Below are 23,523 nucleotides of genomic sequence, written 5' to 3' on the forward strand. Positions count from 1 at the left end.
CTCTACTCTACGCTACTCTCTTCTGCTCTGCTCTATTCTAGTCTACTCTCTTCTACTCTACTCTACTCTCTTCTGCTCTGCTCTACTCTACTCTCTTCTACTCTACTCTACTCTACTCTACTCTACGCTACTCTCTTCTGTTCTGCTCTACTCTACTCTCTTCTGCTCTACTCTACTCTCTTCTTCTCTGCTGTACTCTCTTCTGGTCTACTCTAGTCTACTCTCTTCTGCTCTGCTCTGCTCTACTCTCTTCTGGTCTACTCTACTCTCTTCTGCTCTACTCTACCCTACTCTCTTCTGCTCTGCTCTGCTCTACTCTCTTCTGGTCTACTCTATTCTACTCTACTCTTTTCTACTCTGCGCTGCCCTACTATTGTGGCCCCTACAATATTAAAGATGTTACATGTTACGTTTAGTGAAACATAACATGTAAACTATGCCCCTTTACGCTTCCTCTTTTCTCTACTCTGCTTTCTTCTACCCTGCTCTGCTGTACGTTTTTCTACTGTACTCAACTCTGCTCTGCTTTGCTCTACTTTACTCTGCTCTAGTTTTTTTCTGCTCTGCTGTGCTCTCTTCTACTTACTTTACTCTGCTCTGAACTGCTCTACTCCACTCCTCTTGTCTTCTCTACTCTAAATTCGAAATACTACTCCAAATTGCTCTACCCTGCTGTGCTCTACTCTAATCTATTCTACTCTGCTCTACTCTAATCTACTCTCCTATGCTCTACTCTCCCTCTAAACTACAGTTTGAATGACAGATGCGTACATGCTGCAAAATAACTTAAAAGTGGACTGCACCTTTTATTGGGCATAAAAATGGATCAGAACATGGTATAAAGTGTAAATGTGTGTGAGGCATGTGTGTGTTTACAGTGTTGTGCAAGTTCACATTTCACAAGAGCTAGCTCAAAGTTCAGTTCACACAGATTAAAATGAACTAGTTCATGTTAATTTCTTCCATTTTTTTTTTTTTAAATGAGCTGCTCCAAGCTATTCTTTTTCAATAGAACCTCCTCCTACCCATCCATCCCCAGCCCCCAATCATTGCCACTGCCCACTTCCCAAACTAAATAAATTACTGTATACTACTATAGAATCACAGACAGAGATTACTTATAAAAGCCAAGAAAAAACAATGTGAGTATATGTTTTACTACTTAAACAATGTGTCATATTATGCAGAAAGTGAAAAAAAGAGGTGCAGTAAAGGTATACTGTAGATGCAATGGAAATTTTATTTAGCCTGCATGAACCAAATTATGCAGCAGTTCAAAAACATAAAATAGATTCATATGCTTCCGGCGGGCACAATTTGCATAAAAATGTGACATTTTTTCCCTTGGAATCTGTACTGATTTGTTCATAAAACTCCTTCAAATATTCATATGAACTGGCTTCAGCAGTACCGGTAGCTGCACTAGCCATGCCGGGTGCCGTAAATCCTCGGGTGCCGTAAAACACAGTGCGTGAGCGTCGTTAACTCTCGCGGGAGTTAACGATGCTCACGTTCACGTTCATTAGTTGCAAATGGATACGTTCAGTTCACCGTTCATCAAAAACATGAGCACGTTCATGCACAACACTGTGTGTTTATTTGCTGTGTTTGTGTGTATATTTGCATGTGAGTGGATGTGCATTTTCAATTATTTTGTATGTTAATTTCTCATTGTGCTCTGTGTGTGTGTGTGTGTGTGTGTGTGTGTGTGTGTGTCCCAGGTGTGTTTGCGTTTGGTCTGTTTGCGACGGACATCTTTGTCAACGCGGGTCAGGTGGTCACCGGAGGCCTCTCGCCCTACTTCCTGTCCGTCTGCAAGCCAAACTACACCGGCACCGAGTGCCGCTTCAACCACCAGTTCATCGTCAACGGCAACATCTGCACCGGAAACCCCGTCGCCGTGGAGAACGCCCGCCGCTCCTTCCCATCCAAGGACGCTTCGCTGAGTGTGTACTCCGCTGTTTATCTGACGGTGAGAAGAATGTACACACACACACACACACACACACACATACACACACACACACACCCCACACTTGAATGTAATTAATATTTTATCATCATGCAATATTTCATAAAGGTAAACAAGTATTATGTGACATTTTACATCCAAAAAGAAAACAAAATTGTAAAGAAAAAAAATACATATAAATGATTCACATTTTGTGCATTTTGACTGTGCTGTTTAACTTGCACTATAAGACAAATTCCTTTTTTTAAGATACTGAAGTCTGTTATCTAGCGATGAAAAGAAATTCCATGTTGATGATTTTTATGACCAAGAGGAAGCACGTTGATATAATATCGGGCCCAGGATGGAACCTTGAGGTACTCCGCAGCTAAAATGTGGAGAATTTAGCCCAAATGTGTTTTCTAAAGACACAACATAAACCAATTTAGTCCGTCAAAAGCTCTAAGATTGAGATGATTTCCGACAACCAATGATGGTGTCGTAAACCTAAAGAAGTCTTATTGGTGAATAATGTTCAAATATAATTAGTGTGATATAATATTCATATAATAACCTATATTTACAATTTTCTTGGTAAAGCGAATCAAAACTTCTAATATCTCTCAGTGGTGTTCTGTGTTATTTTTATATGAATATATAGTGTACAAATACTTTTCTGTTATATTCTTATCTGCAGTATTGAATTCAGACATTAATTCCTTAATTAATTTTGCTGTTCCATTTCCGTTCAGCTTTCCTGCTTTTTCTAATAATAATAACACAGGCCCTTCTTCATCCAAACAAAACTTTGATTTGTTCTTTTAGTTTTGCAGAATTTGTTTCTTTTAGTTTTAATCAGAGCAACTTAATCGAGTGTAGCCAAACAAATGTCGTTGAAATTCTCCTCCAGATTCTGTAATAGATTTTCTGTAATAGAATCTGAACACAGTTAATTAAAAACATTATCAAATGTACTTGTAGTGGTAGAATTAACCCTATGGGACTGTATGCAATTGGTTTACATCTTGGTGGGAACAAAACAAGGAAAAAACAATACCAGAATAATCAAAGACAAATAGATCTTTTGTTTCTAGACTGTTCAAAGTTAAGCCGAAAGTTATCACAAGCTCAAGTGAACGACTGAGCTAATAGATCTGTCCTGTATGATTTCATTTTGAGGTTTAGAAGAAGATTTAGAAAACATTTTACAATATACACCTAAAGTTATTCCTATGAATTATAGTGACACCAACCCCATGGCCAGTGGATTTATGACAGCAAGAGATATTGCACAGAGTGGGTTCATTAAGGCAGTGAAACTCATTTAAATGAATGATTAAATTCATTTATTTCAACCGTATCTCTGATATCACAGGAAAGTAAAGCTATACATAGAAATCAAATCACCAGAAATGAAAGTGTGTTTCAACAACAATTATATAATAACATTAAACAATCAGGTTTGTGTTTAAGCACTTAATTACAGTTCTGTTGAAGCCAAATGGACAGTTGACACTGCTGGCTCTGTTCCGGCCCACTCAGCAGTTCGGAGGCCACATTGGACTTAATACAATTTTGAGGAAATTGCATTTGATCCTAAATCTACTGTGGTACGAGCTAGATGGTCTCGTCATGCGCCAGAAGAGGAGCAGCTGATGCAAATCCTTTATTTCTCCAAAGCTATGGATGTTAGACAGCCTGCTTGCATGTCTAATATGCAACACTGCTGCAACTTCTGTAAATATCTGTTAGGAGATGTGGGGAACATCTGTAGATACAATTTGGGCATTAAATTAATTGATTTTAATGTATGGGATGCAATGCAGTGAAATGCAGTGACACAAGGAGGAAATGCGATATACTTGGGTTAGGTAGAGAGCTGTCGTTTCTGAACTGAATCATTCCCATACTCAAAGCAAAGGAGTGGTACACTGGATCTGGATTTTTGGAGGCTCTAAATAGGAAGGAATGCCTGATTGCTCTGAAAAATTTTGGGGGAGGGACCTGGCGCCTCTGGATCTTGGACGGAGGAACCTGGAAACTCTGGAACTGGTGTCAGGGAGGAACTTGCTATTTCTGGACTAAAGTGTGGCGGAATATTACATGTAAGTCAGGGGAGGGTCCTGGCATCTCTGGAAATTTGGTGGAGGAATGAAGGAGCTCTGACTGGCTTCCTTCAGGAGAGGAGGAGAGGATTGCTGATGTCTCTGGAAGGAGGATGGGGGGGAATCTAGGCGTTTCTAAATGGGGAACACAAAGGGGCCTTCATTTCTCTTTGAGGGATGTGAAGATTGCCACTGATTTCTCTTGGAGAAGCATGTGGGTCCTGGCTTGCCAGTACTGGTATCTGTAGAAGCGGAGGATCTCCATCTTCTTGGAGATGGAAGTGGAGAAGCTTTCTGCTCTCTATGAGAAGTCAGTGGTGACCTTCCAAATGTTATATTGCTTTCCAACCTCACTCTTAAGGTCTGGGTTTCTCAGAGGCTTGATAAGTTCAATGTGTCTCCATTCAGTTGAGCTATATTCTTTGGACTACAGACTCCACATTGTTTGCTCAAATCAGTGTTGTTCCCCATGATGATGAGAAGAGGAACATAAAGACATGGAAGCAAAGTAGAAATGGTGATTCTTGGTTCAGGACAGCACAGCTGCAAACACTGCAGGGGCCACAAGTCCTTTCCTATGCTTTAACCCCTTGCACCCTGACTTTCCCCTTAAATTTCCCCTGAACTAGTTTAAAAGTTATAAAAAACATTTTTTCCATACTGTATGACAATGTCACATACATGTTCTGTATCTGCTCACTTCAAAGCTTCATTGAAGCTATAGCTGCTTATATTGAGTGAAATATTCAAACCCAAGATACCATTTTTTTTTTATTGCTGCACCATTACAACAAATGGAAAAAAAAAAATCAACATTACAATAATTCAACATTACATATTTGGTACCTTTAGAAACCTCAGGATCTTGACTTGAATTTAAAATAAAGTTCTGTAGGTTTTAACAAAGCTTGGCCTCGCAACATGCGTTTGTAATGATGGACCCACCAGCGAGGTGGAAGAGGCTAAACATTAGTCCTGTCATGATGATATGTTTGGCTCTTCTCAGTTTATCTGTAGAGATGTATAGACACTCTGAGTTTTGGTATGCCATATTTTGTTAATATGAAGACTTGGCAAAAGACTCTTAGCTTATACCAGCCTATATTATTACCACTGGAATCTGCAAATTTCTGTTAATCTTGGCTCAGTCTACACGGCCATTAATAAGATGAGAATTTGAAGAGCTGCTGTTTTGAAATAGGAGTGAGGGAGCTCAGCTGCTTAAAGGATGAGTTTGGTGATTTTGGACCTGTATATAATGTGTCTTTTACATAACTGTAGCACTTGGACCTGCAGACAATATTGGCTCCAGAGTCAGCTGTCTGTTGAAACAGCAAGCTCTGTTGGCTCTTGCTGCTAACAATGAGTCCAAATGGCGTTTGTCAAAATATCTCCAATAGCTAACTCTGAAGTCAATATTGTCTGTGGGTCCAAGTACTACAGGTAAGAGACAAATTATGAGAGGTCCAAATTTATCCTTTAAAGGTGAGACAAGGAGCAGAGGGACAGTGAACAGTAGGACCTAGAGGAGTAGATGGACAGACATTGTAGTGAGGGATAGAGTTGTTCTGATACGACACCAGTATCGGAAATGTCTCTGATACAGCGTAAAATGCTGGATCGGGTATTGGCGAGTACGCGAGTCTATGCACCAATCTGATTTCACGTAATTTATTAGCCCTGAAAAAAATCAACTTTAAAGTATTATCACCCGGATAAAACAGCCGTTTTCCCAGAAATCTATACTTATATATACTAAATTTATACTGTTACTGTACTATTTAAAATTTTAAATGTCTTTTATTTTACTAAATTGTGGCTGCACTTTAACAGTTTTTTAAAGGAATTGCTATTTATTCCTAGATTTATTTATTTATGTTCTTTTTCACTTATGACTGGCTGTCAAACTAGATAATAAAGTTCCATGGCATTCATTCTCTGTAAGTATTTGTTCATGTTTTACAAAGGGTTTAACCTGAGCCAGGCCATGCAACAATGACAGCAATCATATCACATCCATACAGGGTTAGTAGTATACAGCTGTTAAAAAATAATAATAATATATATACTATTTTGGACGCACTGGTATCGGATCGGTACTCGGTATCGGCCGATACGCAAGTTCAGGTACCGGAATCAGTATTGGGAAGGAAAAAATGGTATCGGAACATCTCTAGTGAGGGAGGATTGGAGGAGTTCAGCTCTTCAGTGAGTGTGGAAGGAGAGAGAGGATCAGCAGAAGTGAGATCAGACATAAGAAAAAGCTGATGGTCTGCTCAAACTCTCTCTTCACAGTAGCAGGTTCCCTCATTAGATCCTCTTTGTAATCTCCCATGCTCTTTGTGAAACACACCTGTGATTTATATGATGTAAGTTTCCGAAATCTTTTCTCAACCCTGTAGTTTAGTTATAAAATGGACAGAACCCCTTTCCGCTGTCAGGGAATGTATATGGGGAGCGAGGTGTGGTGGGACCAGCTACTGTGTATTATAACAAAAACTCTACACCTCCAGTTGATATGAATGAGGGACACAGGAATGAGGAACACCCGTGGGACACAGGAAAGCGTACAGAGTCATCTTGCCTTTTTCAAAGTCTCTGATCTAATCTAATCTCCCCTCTGTCTGTCTATCTTTTTCCAGATGTACATCACCAGCACCATCAAGACCAAGTCCAGCCGCCTGGCCAAGCCCGTGCTCTGTCTGGGCACGCTCTGTTCGGCCTTCCTCACCGGCCTCAACCGGGTCTCCGAATACCGGAACCACTGTTCGGACGTGGTGGCTGGATTTATACTGGGATCGGCCGTTGCTCTGTTTCTGGTGAGGAGGAGGAGGGAGGAGAGGAGGTTTGGGGGAGGAGTGGGAGGGAGGGATGAAGGAGAGGAGAGAAGAGAGAAAGTGATTGGTTGATTCTTGTCTGAATATTTTGCACTCGGCCCATCCTGAACCCCTAAAACTTCAAAATGACTCATTATTTTATTCCTAATAAGTACTAATAACTGTATTTTTCAACATTATTTTTTAAGTGACCCAAACACAAGCATTTAAGTGAGGAATTCAGCCAGAGCCTGTAGCGTGGATTCGGTCCAATCTTGAAAGTCAGTCATGACGCCAATTTGTTTTCTCTAATCAGCCTCAAAGTCATGTACACAACAGATTTTCCAGTGTTCTTATGCGTTAATTATCCGGTGACAATTATTTTGAGTTGACAAGTGTTGATTGGAGAGTTGTTTGTCCACTTACAGAGCTGATATGGCTCTCAGGCAGCTGTTTATAATTATCTAAAAGTGTTAAATTAACTCTAGACACTGGCATAGTGTTGATTTTTTTATGATTGTTTTTTTTGCTGCGTACCAGGTTCAGTCGGGTGTATCGGTTCCCACTGGGTTTGCACATGAATGTTAAGCTCTAATTTGGGAAAGGAGGTAAAAACAAAAGAGTAGAGGATGAAGAGGTGATAGAGGAGGGGATGAGAGAGAGGATGTGGCAAGGTTTATACCGGGCTCACAGGAGGTTCAGACACAGGTGAGGCAGGATTAGGGTTGCAAAATTCCGGGAATTTTCAAAGTTGGAAACTTTCCATGGGAATTAACGGGAATTTATGGGAATTAACGGGAATTTATGGGAATAAACGGGAATAAACCAGGAATTTACTAAATTGAAGGTATGCTCTTAATAGGGAACTTAAATATAGTTGGGGAAAATATATTAAAACAACTAACAACAACCAGATATCATGCAAGTACAGTTGAATATCTATGCTATTCCTCAATCACATGCACACACAGCACACTGCTTACTGCAGGGCTACAGAGGCCACGCCCCCTACATGCACTGTGCATTCCTGTGCATTTTTGTTAATTTTTGAATGGGTTGGGTCAGGGGATGAGTAATATTTAACTCAACATTCATGTTTTTGTTCTTCAATGAAAGAATTGATTGTTCAATAAAATATTTAACACTTGATAAAGTTCTACTTACAAATAAATCTGTTTTAATTGTATTATTTTGGATGGATGTCTGCTTATAAAAAAACAAATATTTATGCTTGGATATGATACCTTTCCATTAAATTACCCTCAATTCCCAGTTAATTCCCATAAATTCCCATTAATTCCCATAAATTCCCATAAATTCCCATAATTCCCATGGAAAGTTTCCAATTTGGAATATTTCCAAAATTCCCCAGCTTAACTTCCCATGGAAATTTACCGGAAACTTTCCGGAAATTTACCGGAAATTTTCCACCCCTTTGCAACCCTAGGCAGGATAGCGGGATAAGGTTGGGGAAGTATCGGAGGAATGAGGGGAAAGAGAAGAAAGGAGTAGAAAATGCTGAGGTGGCGTCTGGATTTATCGGTAGGGTGAAAAGAGGAGGGAGCGAAAAAGAGAAAAGGAGATAGGAACACTGGTTTTAATTAGTGGTTTGATTTAATTTTGTTTTTTGGGGAGAGGAGAGGATGCAAATTAGAAAGGTGAGTGAACCAGCGATCTGATTAATTCTGGTCCTGCTCAGCTGTGGTCCTGAGGAGAGGAAGGAGAGGAAGGAGAGGAATCTTGTTATCTATCTGCTAGAATCAACGGTATAACAAGGAGATAAACTGGGCAGCCTGGACTTCTTCATCAAAGCAAGGCAGAAACATCCCTGTCCTGCAGACTTTAATGTAAAATCATGAACAGGACTCTCCCCAGCCTCATGTGATTTGTTTTCAAACAGCTTTAACCCTGAGGGGCTGGCTTCCACTGAAAATTAAAATGGCTTTGAAAAACAGCCGATTTGATGCTGAGGTTTTTAAACGTGGGGGTTGAGATTACAGCTGAAACCTTCACTTGTTGCTGGGCTGCAGCGGAAAGCCCGCTGAGAAGGAAGGAAGGTGCGGGGGATCTTCCACAAATCAAAAAAGATTTATTTAACGGTCTCAGAGGCTTTTTTACATGTAATTGCTGCTGGGCCCCGAAGCATTGAGTATAAAAGAGAGGAGAGGAGACAGGGAGGGAAGACTGAGGAAAAGAGGAAGGCAGAGATGTTTTTTTTTTAGTCTTTTGTTTGAATCTTTAAATGAAAGGTGTTTATATGTGTTCACAGGGAAACTCCTCAGGTTATATGTTATTACTGTGATGAAGCACAGTCCAGTTTGTGAACATCAGTAACTCTTTCCACAGTAAATGCATGGGGATTTGTCTTGGTGACACTGTGGCAGAGACATTGATGAACATACAGAGATTCACACTACATGCTAACACACCTGCCACAGGACAACTGGACCAGGATTTGACTGATATGGGTTTTTGAAGGCCAATAGCGCTACATATATTTGTAGATATTTTGTGCCAACATTCAAAGTATTTCAATTTGTCCATTTTCATGCCACAGAATTACAATTATTCAGTGTTTCCACCCAGAATTTTATTCTCGGCAGGGTGGAAAAAGCCTCTGAAACAGCATTTAGACCATAAAACTCTCCACTGAAACTAGTACAAATCAATTTATTTGGAGTTAGCAGATGCTGAAGGCAGGGTGACCCGCCCCACTGTTCACTAGTAGGAGAGACTCAATTACTGCCTTTAAGAATTAATTTGCAGAAAAAGAAACCAAACAAACATTATTGAACCACTGAATTAAAATATAAAAAAGAAATTAGGGACTACGGATGTAAATTAGCATTTTTACTAACTCCGGCATGTTTACATCTTGTATTTTTATACTGATGTTTATTAGCGTGCTCTGTCCCTATCAAATAAACAAAATAAATAAATAAATAAAATAAAATGTGCAAAGAAAATAAAATGTCAAATTGCAGGTTTTCCAGTTGCTTATTAACATGCTTATTAGTAGTGTATTTGTTCATTATTAGACATTACAAACCCCTTACTAGCACCTTATTCTGCACTATAGTATTATTATTATTATTTTTATAGCTGTATGACATATAGTATGGTATACTGAGTACATTATTGATAAATGGTACAGTAGTGTACCAAGACAAAGTTATGCTGAACATATTGATATGCATGAAATAATCCCTGTGTGTTAAACATGGTCATAGGCCTGGACTGAATAACACTGCTTGTACTGATAGTGGAGTGGTGCACCATGACTGGGGCAAAACCCGCCTGCATATTAACAAATTGTATGGCAATAAATAGTGACAGCAGTGAGATTTACAGGCGGTTCTATTGGATGGTGAGGAGGGGTCCAGATAGAGCGGGGGGATGCAAAGGGTGAGCAAGTCCGCTAGGTCTGCAGAAGCTGTTGAGGTGACCGGTGGTTTTAAGTGTTAATGGATGTTTGCTGCCTCTCAGAGGAAAGTTGTCGGGACAGATGTTTGCCTGGCAGAGTTAGCGGCCCTTGTTCCTGCCCTTCTCTTCACCTTGGTGTCCTGCGCTTCACTGACGGAGGACAGCTAAAAGCCAACGATCCGTAGTGTGGACAACATGCAGGAGCGTGTCCTTGGAGGAGGAGGAGGAGGAGGAGGAGGAGGAGGAGGAGCGGCGGCCGTACCCCTCTCTGTAATAAAGGATATAAGCTTTCAATGATTGGTCTATAAAAATTGACATACAATTGAGTCAATGATCTCCAGGGAAATATGAACAAGCGGGTTCCTTCAAAAGTCGATCCTCATCTCAGCAGTTTTGAAGGTGCTCAGCTCCGGGTTATTATCAGCAAACCATGAAGTGGGGTGGGCTGCCTCGCCCCCACAGACCCGCCAAGGTCATGTCATCTGCAAACTTAGGCAGGCATGGGCGGCTACCTGGCGGTGCATTAAGTATGGGAAGTTATTGTCTTCGCTCCCAGGACTTATTCCTACTAAATTGTCCCTAAAGTCCGTACTGAATTGGGAAAAAGGGCGTTTAGGTTTGCTGCTCCCTCTGCTTGGAATCAGTTGCAGAATTACCTGAATCTTCGGGAGCTGGACTCACTGGATGCATTTAAAGTGTTTCTAAATGACCTGGAAGCAAGCACATCTGGCTGTAGATGTTTTGAATGTGATATCTTATGATTCTGTAATTTGTTTTTTGTTTTCGTTTTAAATTGTTATATGTTTGTTTTATGTCTGTGTGGCATGTTGAAATCCTCTGATTTATATTTATCTCTGCTTCAGCAGTTTACTTGGGGAAGGCAGTTAGTCTTAGAATTTAGAACGCAGGCAGGTGCCGTGAGCTCGCGCTGGTCCTTCAGTTGGCGATTATCAGCAGAAACAACTGTATGTACCAGCCGTGCCAGCCGACTCATTTTGCATTTATAATTATTTTGCAGGTGAGTCAAGTGCCACCGAGCACTTAAATGCGTCCACTATAATGTGTGTGAGCTAGCGGAGCTATTGTTTCTGTTCTTGGTTGTCCGTGTATTTTTGGGGTAATCTACATTGATAACTAACGTTAGTTCGCTACCGCGACTATAACGGTCATTTTAACCATTTTGCAATATTTACAGTTACCTGTTAGGTTGTGATAACTCACATACATGTGTTGTTTGTTTGGGAGTGTGTATGTTATATTGTAGATGTTTTACCTTGAAGGGGAGCCGGAATGTGGGTGTGTTTTGACTTGCGGTGGCTAGCAGTAACATCAGCTGTAGTAGTAGCGTTTACAGTCGCCATGGCAACGGCGCACCAAGGCAGATGCCAGTTGTACATATAGTTTAATCAGTTTTGTGAATGAAAGTGTAGAAACACATTACTTATGATTTGTAGAAAGGTTAGTACATTACAGAATGCTTGGAATAGATAGTAGTGTGATTAAGAATTATTAATCTAATGTAGCTTAATTATAATTTTCTATTGATGTTGATTATTTTGATCATTATTTTGTATTAGTAATCACAATGATTTGTACAGTATTTGTTTGTCAGTTGGCGATTATCAGCAGAAACAACTGTATGTACCAGCCGTGCCAGCCGACTCATTTTGCATTTATAATTATTTTGCAGAATAAACACCATTTACAAAATATGCCACTCTGAGTCCAGTCTTGAGGTTCATGAGTGCAACATATTTTTGGCGAGCCAGCCAGGAGTGCTCCAGTCCAGCAGCGGTAGCACTCCAGTGAGACGACCCAGAACCTTCTGACCACCATCATCTTCACCACCAACAGTAACATCACATACGGTATAACAAGAACAGAGTTATGGAGTCTTTACTGACTGAAGTCACTGCCATCCTATACCAGTTGGACCACTCCCTCATCATTAAAGTATGTGAGTACACAAAATGTGCTATGCCTGCTGAGGGGGGGTTCTCCAGCAAAACAAAGAGGGGGCTCATAAAGATCATTGAAAGCAAACTGGAGGAGATGGGAGAAAAGGAAGGTGATGAGGAACGTGTGTGTATGTACCTGAAAGGCCTACTCACATACATGGAAGAGATGAGAGAGGAGAGTAGAGGGCCATGCAACACTGAACCTAATCAAAGCCACCTTTTCAGCCCCAAGCACCAGGATGCCCCGTCAGCATATGAGCATCACCTGAATGATCGGTTTTCATCCCCCAGCCACCATCCAACCGAGGAGGTAAGAAACAGCACCCCTCATCATACACATGTGCCTGAAGTCATGCTCCGGAGGGAATTTAAGATCATGGGACAGATAGGGGAAGGAGGACAAAAAGACAAGCTGTCCTACACCAGTCTAGTCCACCAGATTGAAGCAGGCCTCCGGAAAGGACATTCAGAGGCAGAAGTGATAGAGGCAGTAATACGAGCAGTCAGCCCAGGTCTCCACCTCAGAGACATGCTTGAAATCAAGAGCAATTTAACTCTCTCCACCCTTAAAACCATCCTGAAGGGGCACTACAAGGAAGAGAGCACCTCCGACATCTACCACAAGCTAATTAACATCTCACAGGAGCCCAAGGAGTCTGCTCAGACCTTTCTGTTCCGTGCCATCGAGCTGAAAGAAAGGCTACTGTGGAAGTCAAATGATGGAGAGGCAGATGACTACTATGACCCAGAATTAGTGCAGAGAAAGTTTCTCCGGGCGATCGAGACAGGTCTTCTGAGTGACTCAATAAAATTCCAGGTGAGGCCCTTCCTGACTGACGTCACAGTGAGAGATGAGACACTAATCGATAAGGTGAGTGAGGCTGCCAGTCTGGAGGGAGAGAGGCAGAAGAAGTTGAGAAAATCTACCAATGGTAGGGAAGCCCGTATGTGTGAGATACAGGCAGAGGCTCCCAGTACAGCTCCACCAGCAGTGAAAAGCCCCGCCCCAGTGACAGCAAAGGTGTCACAGCCTCAGCCAAAGGAAGCTCAAGCTCAGGACTCTGCCACCCATCTAATGTTGGAGCAGCTCAAGGCTGATGTCTATGAGATGAGGCAAGTGTTCCTGGCAGCCATGGGAGCCACCACCCAGCACTCACAGAGACCACCCACCTCTCACCAAAACACCTACCAGCCAACCACCTGCCAGCCGGCAGCGAGAGTGAGGCCAGAGACCAGGCAGAGACCCAGGGGTTGCACAGCATGTCAGCAGGCACATAGAGGAGATCACTGTGACCACTGTTTCCGCTGTGGGGAGTCTGGCCATGTCTCCCGCGGGTGTAGGAGGCTAAGGCAGATGGGAAACGTGAATGGGCTGCTGAGAGGGGACCATCAGTAGCTCCAGACCCCAGGTCCCACCATAACCCTGCAAGAGACAGAGAGATAGCGCCAAGAGACATTAACCCACGCGAGAGAAAACCACAGCTCACAAGCATTTACCCCTCCACATCTGCACCGAAACCCCTGCATGTCAACTATATCAAGCCGCACCGAAAGACCAAGTTAGTGAGCCTCATCGGGAAACAGTGTCTGGTGAACTGCAGGATAGATGGCGTTGCAGTGGAAGCTCTGTGGGACAGTGGAGCACAGGCCACTGTCATCAATGAGGCCTGGAGGGCTGAACATCTCCCGCACACCGTCCTCAGGCCCATTAAAGAACTCCTGGGACCAGAGACATTGTCCGGGTTAGCAGCTAACCAGACTGAAATTCCTTTCAGTGGCTGGGTTGAAGTGGAGTTTAAGCTGTGCAATAAGGAGAGAGAAACAGATGCCCTCGCTGTCCCCATCCTTGTGTCGGATGACCCCTGTGTGGCAGAGAGACCTATAATAGGGTACAATGTTATCGAGGAGGTGGTTAAAGCTCAGAGCCCTGATTCCAGAGTAGACCCTACAACTATCCAGACTGTCAGTGCTACCTTCTCCATCAGACCCAGGATAGCCAGGATGGTGGTGAAACTCATCCAGACCCCAGACCTACGTGAAAGTGTTGGACTGGTGACAACGGGCCGCAGAAGAGTCCACTTGTCTGCCAACGAGGTGACAACCATCTCTGTGCCAGCCCGTCTGGGAGCCATGTTCAGAGGTCAAGAAGTCCTCTTCACCCCCAGTGACCTGCACCCACTACCGGAAGGCCTGGAAGTGACTGAGGGCCTGGTAAAGACCGATATTGGGAGAAAAAGGGCTTCTATCAACATCCCCATTGCCAACACCACTAACCACCCCATTTTACTGGACCAGCGCACCATCCTTGGCCACCTTGATACAGTAAAAGCTGTGTATGCTGCCACACTCTCTCCCGACCAGCCTGAAGCCTCAGTCTCAACTTCCACCCACCATGCCACCTGTTCTGCAGTCAGCATGAACCCTGTGAGCACAGGAACACAGAGAGAGGGAGAAAATATCAGCCCTGGCGAAGCACACAGACCAAAGTGGCACCCTCCTGTTGGCCTGGAACACCTGTCTGAGCACCAAAGGGAAGCAGTGAGAGAGATCTTGCATGAGGAGTGTGAGGCATTTGCATATGATGAGAATGATATTGGCAGTATACCGACACTGAGCATGCACATCACACTCAGTGATCCCACTCCTGTCCAGAAGACATACATCTCCATCCCTAAGCCGCTCCATGCAGAGGTGAAGGAGTATCTCCAGGACCTGCTGAACAAAGGTTGGATCACCCCCTCTAGGTCCCCATACTCCTCTCCTGTGGTGTGCGTGAGAAAGAAGGATGGAAGCCTTCGCTTGTGTTGTGACTACAGGGAGTTGAACAGTAAATCAGTGCCGGACCGTCATCCCATCCCCCGTATACAGGACATGCTGGACTCCCTGAGTGGCAGTTCATGGTTCTCCGTCCTCGATCAAGGAAAAGCCTACCACCAAGGGTTCCTGGATCCCGGAAGCCGCCCACTAACTGCCTTCATCACCCCGTGGGGCCTCTATCAGTGGACAAGGATTCCCTTTGGCCTTAGCTCCGCCCCTGCTGAGTTCCAGAGGAGCATGGAGGAATGCTTGTCAGGTCTCAGGGACACAATATGTCAGCCGTACCTTGATGATAACCTTGTACATAGCTCCACCTTTGAAGACCACCTGGAGCATGTGAGAATGGTGTTAAAGAGGTACAAGCAGCATGGCGTTAAGCTCACCCCCCGCAAGTGTGAGCTTTTCAAGAGAAATGTCAGGTTCCTGGGGAAAATGGTCAGTGGAGAGGGTTATACTATGGACCCTAAGGACTTAGCTCCCGTCCAGGCACTCAAGGAGAGGAAACCAGCCACTGTAGGAGAGCTGAGACAGGGTTTTTGAGACAGGGTCCTGGGTTTTGTCTCATATTATAGATCATACATAAAGGACTTCTCAAAGGTCGCAAAGCCCCTGTATGCCCTCCTCTCCTCAGACACATCAGGCTCAGACCCACCCAATCCACCGCCAGCCACAGTAGTCAAGGGAAGAAGGAAGAGATCAGCCAAGAATTCCAGCCAAAAGCCCTCCCGCACCCCTATCAACTGGACACAGCTCCACCAGTCCATCTTGGATCAGCTGATAGACTGCCTGTCCTCTCCTCCTATTCTGGGTTACCCAGACATGACACAGCCCTTGGTCCTACACTGTGATGCTTCACAGGATGGACTTGGAGCTGTCCTGTATCAGAGACAAGGCGGGAAGATGGCTGTCATCGCCTATGGCTCCAGGACTCTCACACCTCCTGAGAAAAACTACCACATGCACTCAGGCAAGTTGGAGTTCCTGGCCATGAAGTGGGCCATCTGTGAGAGATTCAGAGACTACCTGTATCATGCCCCATCCTTTGTTGTGTACACCGACAACAACCCCCTCACCTATGTCCTCACTACTGCAAAGCTGAACGCTACTGGTCATCGCTGGGTAGCAGAGCTGGCCGACTTTAACTTCACCATCAAATACCGGCCTGGCAAGTCCAACGCAGATGCAGATGGTTTATCACGCATGCCCCTGGATATCAACAGCTTCATGAGTCAGTGCACAGAGGAGATTCGCCCAAACACCATCAGCGCCACCATGACTGGAGTCACTGTGGGGAGAGAGAAACCTACCTGGGAGAGTGTGTGTGTCCAAGCACTGAGTCTAGTCCACGATGCCCCCTCCAATGCCTTAGGTTCTCCTCTCACCCCTGAGGAGCTCAGGGAGGCCCAGGAGAAAGATCCAGTTGTTGGCAGAGCTCTCTTGTACCTCAGCCGTAACCAGAGGCCCTCGAGACATGAGCTGAACGCTGAAGACTCTGATGTTTGCGTCCTATTAAGGCAGTGGCCGAAGCTATATCTCAATAGTGAAGGAGTACTACACAGAAGAGCAGTGGAGAAGGACCAACTTGTCCTGCCCAGAGTTTTCCATCCCCTCGTCTTCCATGAGCTGCATCAGAAAATGGGACATTTAGGAGTGGAGAGAACACTGAGCCTCATCAGAGACAGATTCTTCTGGCCGAGGATGCACGTCGATGTCGAACATTTCGTCACCAAGAAATGTGAGTGCCTCAAGAAGAAAAAGCCACAGAGACAAATGAGAGCCCCACTCGAATCTATTAAGACCACCTACCCATTTGAGATGGTCTCCATCGACTTCCTCCACCTGGAGACCTGTAAACAGGGATTCGAGTACATCCTGGTTGTAATGGACCACTTCACCCGATTTGCACAGGCCTACCCCACTAAAAACAAGGAGGCTAAAACTGTTGCAGATAGACTATTCAACGACTTCATCCTCCGATTTGGCTTCCCATGTAAAATCCACCATGACATGGGAAAGGAGTTTAATAACCGACTCCTTGGGAGGTTGAAAGAACTGAGTGGTATACGAGGGTCCCATACCAGCCCATATCATCCGGAGGGGAATGGTCAAGCAGAGAGGTTCAACAGGACCCTGCTGAGCATGTTGAGGACCCTGACAGAGGAAGAGAAGGCAGACTGGAAGACCTCTGTGCCTAAAGTTGTTCATGCCTATAACTCCACCCGCTCAGAGGCGACTGGCTATTCCCCCTACTTCCTCCTGTTCGGCAGATCACCCAGGCTCCCCATCGACCTCTTGTTCAACCTGGGTGTCAGCGACAAACATAAAGGGCATGAGGACTATGTGGCAAACTGGCAAAGAAGAATGAGAGAGGCCTATTCCATTGCCAGTCACACAGCAACCAGGGAGGCGGCTCGAGGAAAGGTGCACTATGACAAGAAAACATATGGTCATGAGTTGCAACCTGGAGACAGAGTCCTGGTCAGAAACTTGTCTGAGCGTGGAGGACCTGGAAAACTCAGATCCTACTGGGAGGACAAGGTGCACATTGTCATCCAGAGAAAGACTCCTGATAGCCCTGTCTACGAGGTCACAGCTGAAAATGGGAAAAGCAGCAAGAGAGTGCTGCATCGTAACCTTCTCTTACCCTGTGACTACTTACCTGTGGAGGAACCAGTTGAGTCTGCAGTCCCTGATGTGTGTCCTAAAAAGAAAACAAAGAGACAATCAAACAGAGAGAGACAAACACATCCCCCCCTCACAAAAAGGCAGGCGGAACAAAGTGAAAGTGACTCAGAATGTGACTATGAACTCAGATACCCCTTGCGGAGTCGTAAAACAGTCACCCAGAGAGAAGAGGAGTTTTTGTTGGATCCAGAGGCAGAGCCCTTTGAACCTCACCCCTCTCAGCCCCTCTTCACTGCTCCAGAGCCCCTTTCATCTGAGCCCCCTACTCCTGGACCCCTGCCCCACTCGCCTGCTCCTGCACCCCTTCCCCACTTACCTGCTCCTGAAATCCCACACCTGCACCACTCATCTGCTCCTGCACCCCTTCCCCACTTACCTGCTCCTGAAATCCCACACCTGCACCACTCATCTGCTCCTGCACCCCTTCCCCATTTACCTGCTCCTGAAACCCCACACCCAATCCCCACAGTCTGTCATGTCCCTGAACGTAACACACCCACACTACACTACACCGGTGCGGACAGTGTGGGGTTGGAGGGACACACAAGGGAGGCACAGGTCCGACAACACCTGTCCTCCACGGAAGTTGAAGACAGTGCCGTGTCACCCTCACCCCACCTGTACCCACGAAGGAACAGACACCAGCCTCAGAAACTGACCTACACCACTCTGGGTGTACCTACTTATAGGGACATTAATATGGCGGACATTAATGTTATGCCCCACCTGTTCAGCCCCAAAGCTCCCTTAACGCCTTGGAGGCCTTGGTAGTTATAGACACTGTAGTTTTAAGTGCCTATGTGTATGTGTTTTTTTTTGTTTGTTTTTTTCTAATGAACCCTGAAGATGTTGACCTTGTTTTATCTGCCTTCCATGTTGCCTTAACTCCACCAGTAGTTCAATTGAGTCTGTCGTATGTATTGTGTGTGTAAACAGAATTGTATATTGTTGGCCGTAAATATTGAGACCTGTTTACTTTTGCATGGTTACAGTGAGTTACAAATTTACCAGTCCTTTAAAGGAGGGGACCTCACACTTAAAGCTGCAGTACGAGTGTGTTTAAAGTAACTGTGTAACCCAAAGTTAAAGTTGTAGTAAGTAAGTACAGACATATTGTTGAAAATCTTAAAGGTGTCAAATGTCAGGAGACATTTTGAAATGTGGGGGAGAGTGTGGCATGTTGAAATCCTCTGATTTATATTTATCTCTGCTTCAGCAGTTTACTTGGGGAAGGCAGTTAGTCTTAGAATTTAGAACGCAGGCAGGTGCCGTGAGCTCGCGCTGGTCCTTCAGTTGGCGATTATCAGCAGAAACAACTGTATGTACCAGCCGTGCCAGCCGACTCATTTTGCATTTATAATTATTTTGCAGGTGAGTCAAGTGCCACCGAGCACTTAAATGCGTCCACTATAATGTGTGTGAGCTAGCGGAGCTATTGTTTCTGTTCTTGGTTGTCCGTGTATTTTTGGGGTAATCTACATTGATAACTAACGTTAGTTCGCTACCGCGACTATAACGGTCATTTTAACCATTTTGCAATATTTACAGTTACCTGTTAGGTTGTGATAACTCACATACATGTGTTGTTTGTTTGGGAGTGTGTATGTTATATTGTAGATGTTTTACCTTGAAGGGGAGCCGGAATGTGGGTGTGTTTTGACTTGCGGTGGCTAGCAGTAACATCAGCTGTAGTAGTAGCGTTTACAGTCGCCATGGCAACGGCGCACCAAGGCAGATGCCAGTTGTACATATAGTTTAATCAGTTTTGTGAATGAAAGTGTAGAAACACATTACTTATGATTTGTAGAAAGGTTAGTACATTACAGAATGCTTGGAATAGATAGTAGTGTGATTAAGAATTATTAATCTAATGTAGCTTAATTATAATTTTCTATTGATGTTGATTATTTTGATCATTATTTTGTATTAGTAATCACAATGATTTGTACAGTATTTGTTTGTCAGTTGGCGATTATCAGCAGAAACAACTGTATGTACCAGCCGTGCCAGCCGACTCATTTTGCATTTATAATTATTTTGCAGAATAAACACCATTTACAAAATATGCCACTCTGAGTCCAGTCTTGAGGTTCATGAGTGCAACATCTGCAACCGTGTAACTGTGCTGCTGCCTGTCTTGGCCCGGACACTCTTGAAAAAGAGATTTTTAATCTCAATGAGACTCCACTCCTGGTTAAATAAAGGCTAAATAAAATAAAATTAAAAAACAATTAACTGGTGCACAGAGAGTAGAAAATGGGTAGAGCACAAATCCTCTGTGGTGCACCTGTGCTCACAGAGAGGTCTGCTGGGAGCGGTCCCACCAACACTACCGGCTTAACTACACCGGATGCATTTCTGTTCTGTCCGTTTGTGTCGGAAATGTCATCTGAAATGGAGCCGGATCAGACCTGCAACTCTGGAGATACGCAAGGCTTCTATTTCTGACGGACTACGCATCTGTCTGTTCTGTATTTTGGCCATATAAATGTATAGAAATGCCAAGATTTTGCTTACTGTAGTCATTTATCACCATGTCAGTTAGAGAGGATACATGAACCAATGTCTGTTAAATAAATGCTGGAGATGAGGTTATCCATGGATAGCTGGCAATAGTATACCTAAACTACTAATAATAATAATAACTTTATTTATATAGCACTTTTCAAAACACAGTTACAAAGTGCTTTACAATAAAAACAGACACATTTAAAATGCAAAGAGAATAAAACAAACTAAAAGCCATACAAACTATTAACATTATAAAACCACAAATAGAGTAAAATTAACTAAAATGCCATAAAACATAAGTGGGTTTTTAAACCCACTTGTCAAAAAAGTGACATAAATACTCCTATATGGTACATAAATGTTCACTGTACATCTTACAAACTAGATAATTGTGTTCATTGTGTTTAAGATGTAGATAGGCTCAACACAACCAGCAGACTGCAGCAGAACAAGAACGGACCTGGTGTAGCAGCTTAAAATGCCGTAAGCATTAAGCTTAAAGTGCTGCAGCTGGGCCACAACAAGGTTGGATACACAAACGTTAAGGATGCTGTGTAGTTCAGGCGTAACTGTCTTCAATCTTTCAAGAGGTCTGAGCTCCACCATGACCACCACCACTGAGTGAGCAATGTTAAGCAGTCGGTCATGGAGCAAATCCAGGATAATGGTATGAACACGGAGCAGAAGTGAACAAACAGGATCCTGACATCAGAGACAGAGATGATCACATGATCCAAGGCAAAGTGTAGGTCCGTGTTGACCGCCTCGTCCTTTGTCAGATTCGCCCGGTAGACATGAGCAACTGTGGGTGAAGGAAATTCCCTCGGCATCTAAAACGTCTTGCAGACTAAAGGTGCTGTCACACCTGCTGTGTTTGGAGCGGCTGAATCAAACTCTGGAGTGTTTGCCCTCCTGGTTCTTTTCGCTCGGGCAGCTGAGAGCGGCCTAACCGAACTCTAACTCTGCTGCGGACCAACCAGCCGCCTCCCGGCCCGCCTGAGAGAGCCGGACTCAAAACGTTTCCACCTGAACCTGGAGCGGATCGCTTTAAGTGAGAAAACCATTCAGACAAAACGTTGCACGTCGAGGACTTACTGTATATGATTTGTTGTTGTCAGGAACAGTGTACAGACGTTTTTCATCTCCTCAGTTGTCAAACTGATTACAAGCTGTAGCCTGAACCTCTCTCATCTTCGTTGTAAAGCAGTTGTTTACAGGTCATGATAACACTGCGTCCCTCTTCACTGATATCAGTATCAGATGGCTGCGTATCTTATTTGGAACATATGTATCAGTACATTATTTACCACCTGCATCTGTGACATCCAGGTGGTAAATAATGTAATGCAGTTCATGTTCAATTCAATTCAATTCAATTTATTGTCATTATACCAGTCCAGTATAACAAAAAGTCTTGTTCGCCAGTCTCTCTGGTGCAACATAAAAACATAAAAACATAGTGCAGACGCTGACATAGTAAGAGACACACTTTCAAGACAGTTTTTAGACATAAAATACAAAAACAAAATAATAAGAATAGAAAAGAATTAAACTCAAAGTCATGTATAAAGAGTGCAAGTTGTCACTGGTAGCATTAAGTCATGGGTTATATTACATAGTCATCATGAAAAATATTGCACAGTGCCATTAAAAATTCCCAATATTGCACAATCCGTGTCCATAGTCAGGCTTAGTAATCAGTGTGTGGGGTGTCCTAAAAACTATTAGGTGAGAATGTGCCCTTAATCTCTTAATTCCAGGTTTACAGTAAAGTAAACCTACCGTATAAATGACACATTTATAGGCTACATTCACGCTACAGCTGAAACCGATTCAGATTTTTTCCCCTCACATGTGACACAGATCTGACGTTTTCTAATTAGTGTGAACCACAAAAAGCTGCATGGAATCACATTTTCTCAACTCCCACTGGACTGGACCACGTGGATATACAGTGTGCGACAAGATCAGATCCCAAGTCATGCGACCTACATGCGACTCGTAGTTGAAAGCTCAAATCGGACTCTGACGGCGTTGCCATGACAACAAGGAAATCTTACGCCATTCGCCCGAGGCAGTAGATCATTTTAGCGTCCGCGGCAGCTAGGCTGAGCCACCGTCAACATGGAGGACAACGAGACACAACAATGGAAAGAAAGACAAGTAGCTGGCTTGATTGGTGTTTGGGGAGATGCTTCAAGGCTCATACTGTAACTGAAATATGTTTGAATCAAGCAGGAGAGTTGTAGGTACATCCCAGAATACATAAGTCATCCAAAAAAATCAGACTTGAGCAGCAATTTGCAAATTTTCTCTTTGTGATTTGTCCTTGAGTTCTGCACTGCAGTCTGCAGCCCAAATCAGCTGGTAGTTGTTTCCCAGAAAAGAAAAAAAAACAAAAACATAAAAAACTGTGATGGTGGAGAAGTCGTTGTTAGGTTCCTGGTTCAGCAGCTGTAATTCATTCATGTTGTTTGGTCAGGGAGCGAGCGCTGGAGAAGCAAAACCCACACAGAAACCTTTGGCCTCCTCCAGCAGTGAATGGCTGCAGCACATTTCCTCCTCTGCTTCTGCCTCGGGGCACGGCGGGCTTGGGGGACGAATCCCCCCCCCCCGGGGCCATCTTGTCTGATTAGCAAGTCCTTGGAAGAGTTCAGGAATGCGGGGTTAAAGCAGGCAGCAGGCAGGCATGGCGGGGTCCCTAATGCTCGAATGCTGACAAATCCCGACTAATGGAAAAAAAACTCAATTCACAAGTAACAAGAATATTAACAGAAATGTAAATGAAGAAACAGAGCAGCAGCGCAGTGTGTCTGCCAGGCCGCGGCACCATGCCATGAAGATGTACAGCCTGGAGCATCTCCACTGACTGTTAATTGATGACTGACTTTTGTGGACTCACACAATGTTTGATTGAGCTTTTACATCCACATAAACTTTATATTACGGCGATAACTGTTCAGAACCAGAAAATATAGCCGTATCTCCCCAAAAAATCCCCCTGGGTGCCCTGAAGCCATTCTCAGTGCAGCTTTATACCTGAGTGACATTGCAGCTTGCCGGGCAGATTGATCTTTCTTATTTCTAGCTGTAAGGGACAGCAGTGAATTTTCATTAATCCAAAGTGAGTGAAGACATAAGAAAATACATTTGAATTCAGAAATTCAGCTGAATTCCCTTTTTACAATGGTATTATACTCATGTTACATGGATGCGTATCTGTAGAAAATGCATTGGCATTGTGAAGAAGAAACTAC

At 43.7% G+C, this 23,523-nt stretch overlaps 1 protein-coding gene across 1 annotated transcript in view; it reads left to right on the plus strand.

Moving 5' to 3' along the window:
• plppr1 (phospholipid phosphatase related 1) overlaps positions 1-23,523 on the plus strand; it is a 45,095-nt gene that overhangs the window by 16,191 nt on the left and 5,381 nt on the right. Inside the window, 2 exon segments of the mRNA XM_071546198.1 lie at positions 1,722-1,972; positions 6,699-6,875. Coding sequence (XP_071402299.1) covers positions 1,722-1,972; positions 6,699-6,875 — 428 coding nt within the window.

Source organism: Centroberyx affinis, unplaced genomic scaffold (genome assembly GCF_046629955.1).
Source record: "Centroberyx affinis isolate AG114_WGS23_722 - 3 ecotype Tasmania unplaced genomic scaffold, CSIRO-AGI_Caff_v1 ptg005169l_1, whole genome shotgun sequence".
Taxonomy (NCBI): Eukaryota; Metazoa; Chordata; class Actinopteri; order Beryciformes; family Berycidae; genus Centroberyx; species Centroberyx affinis.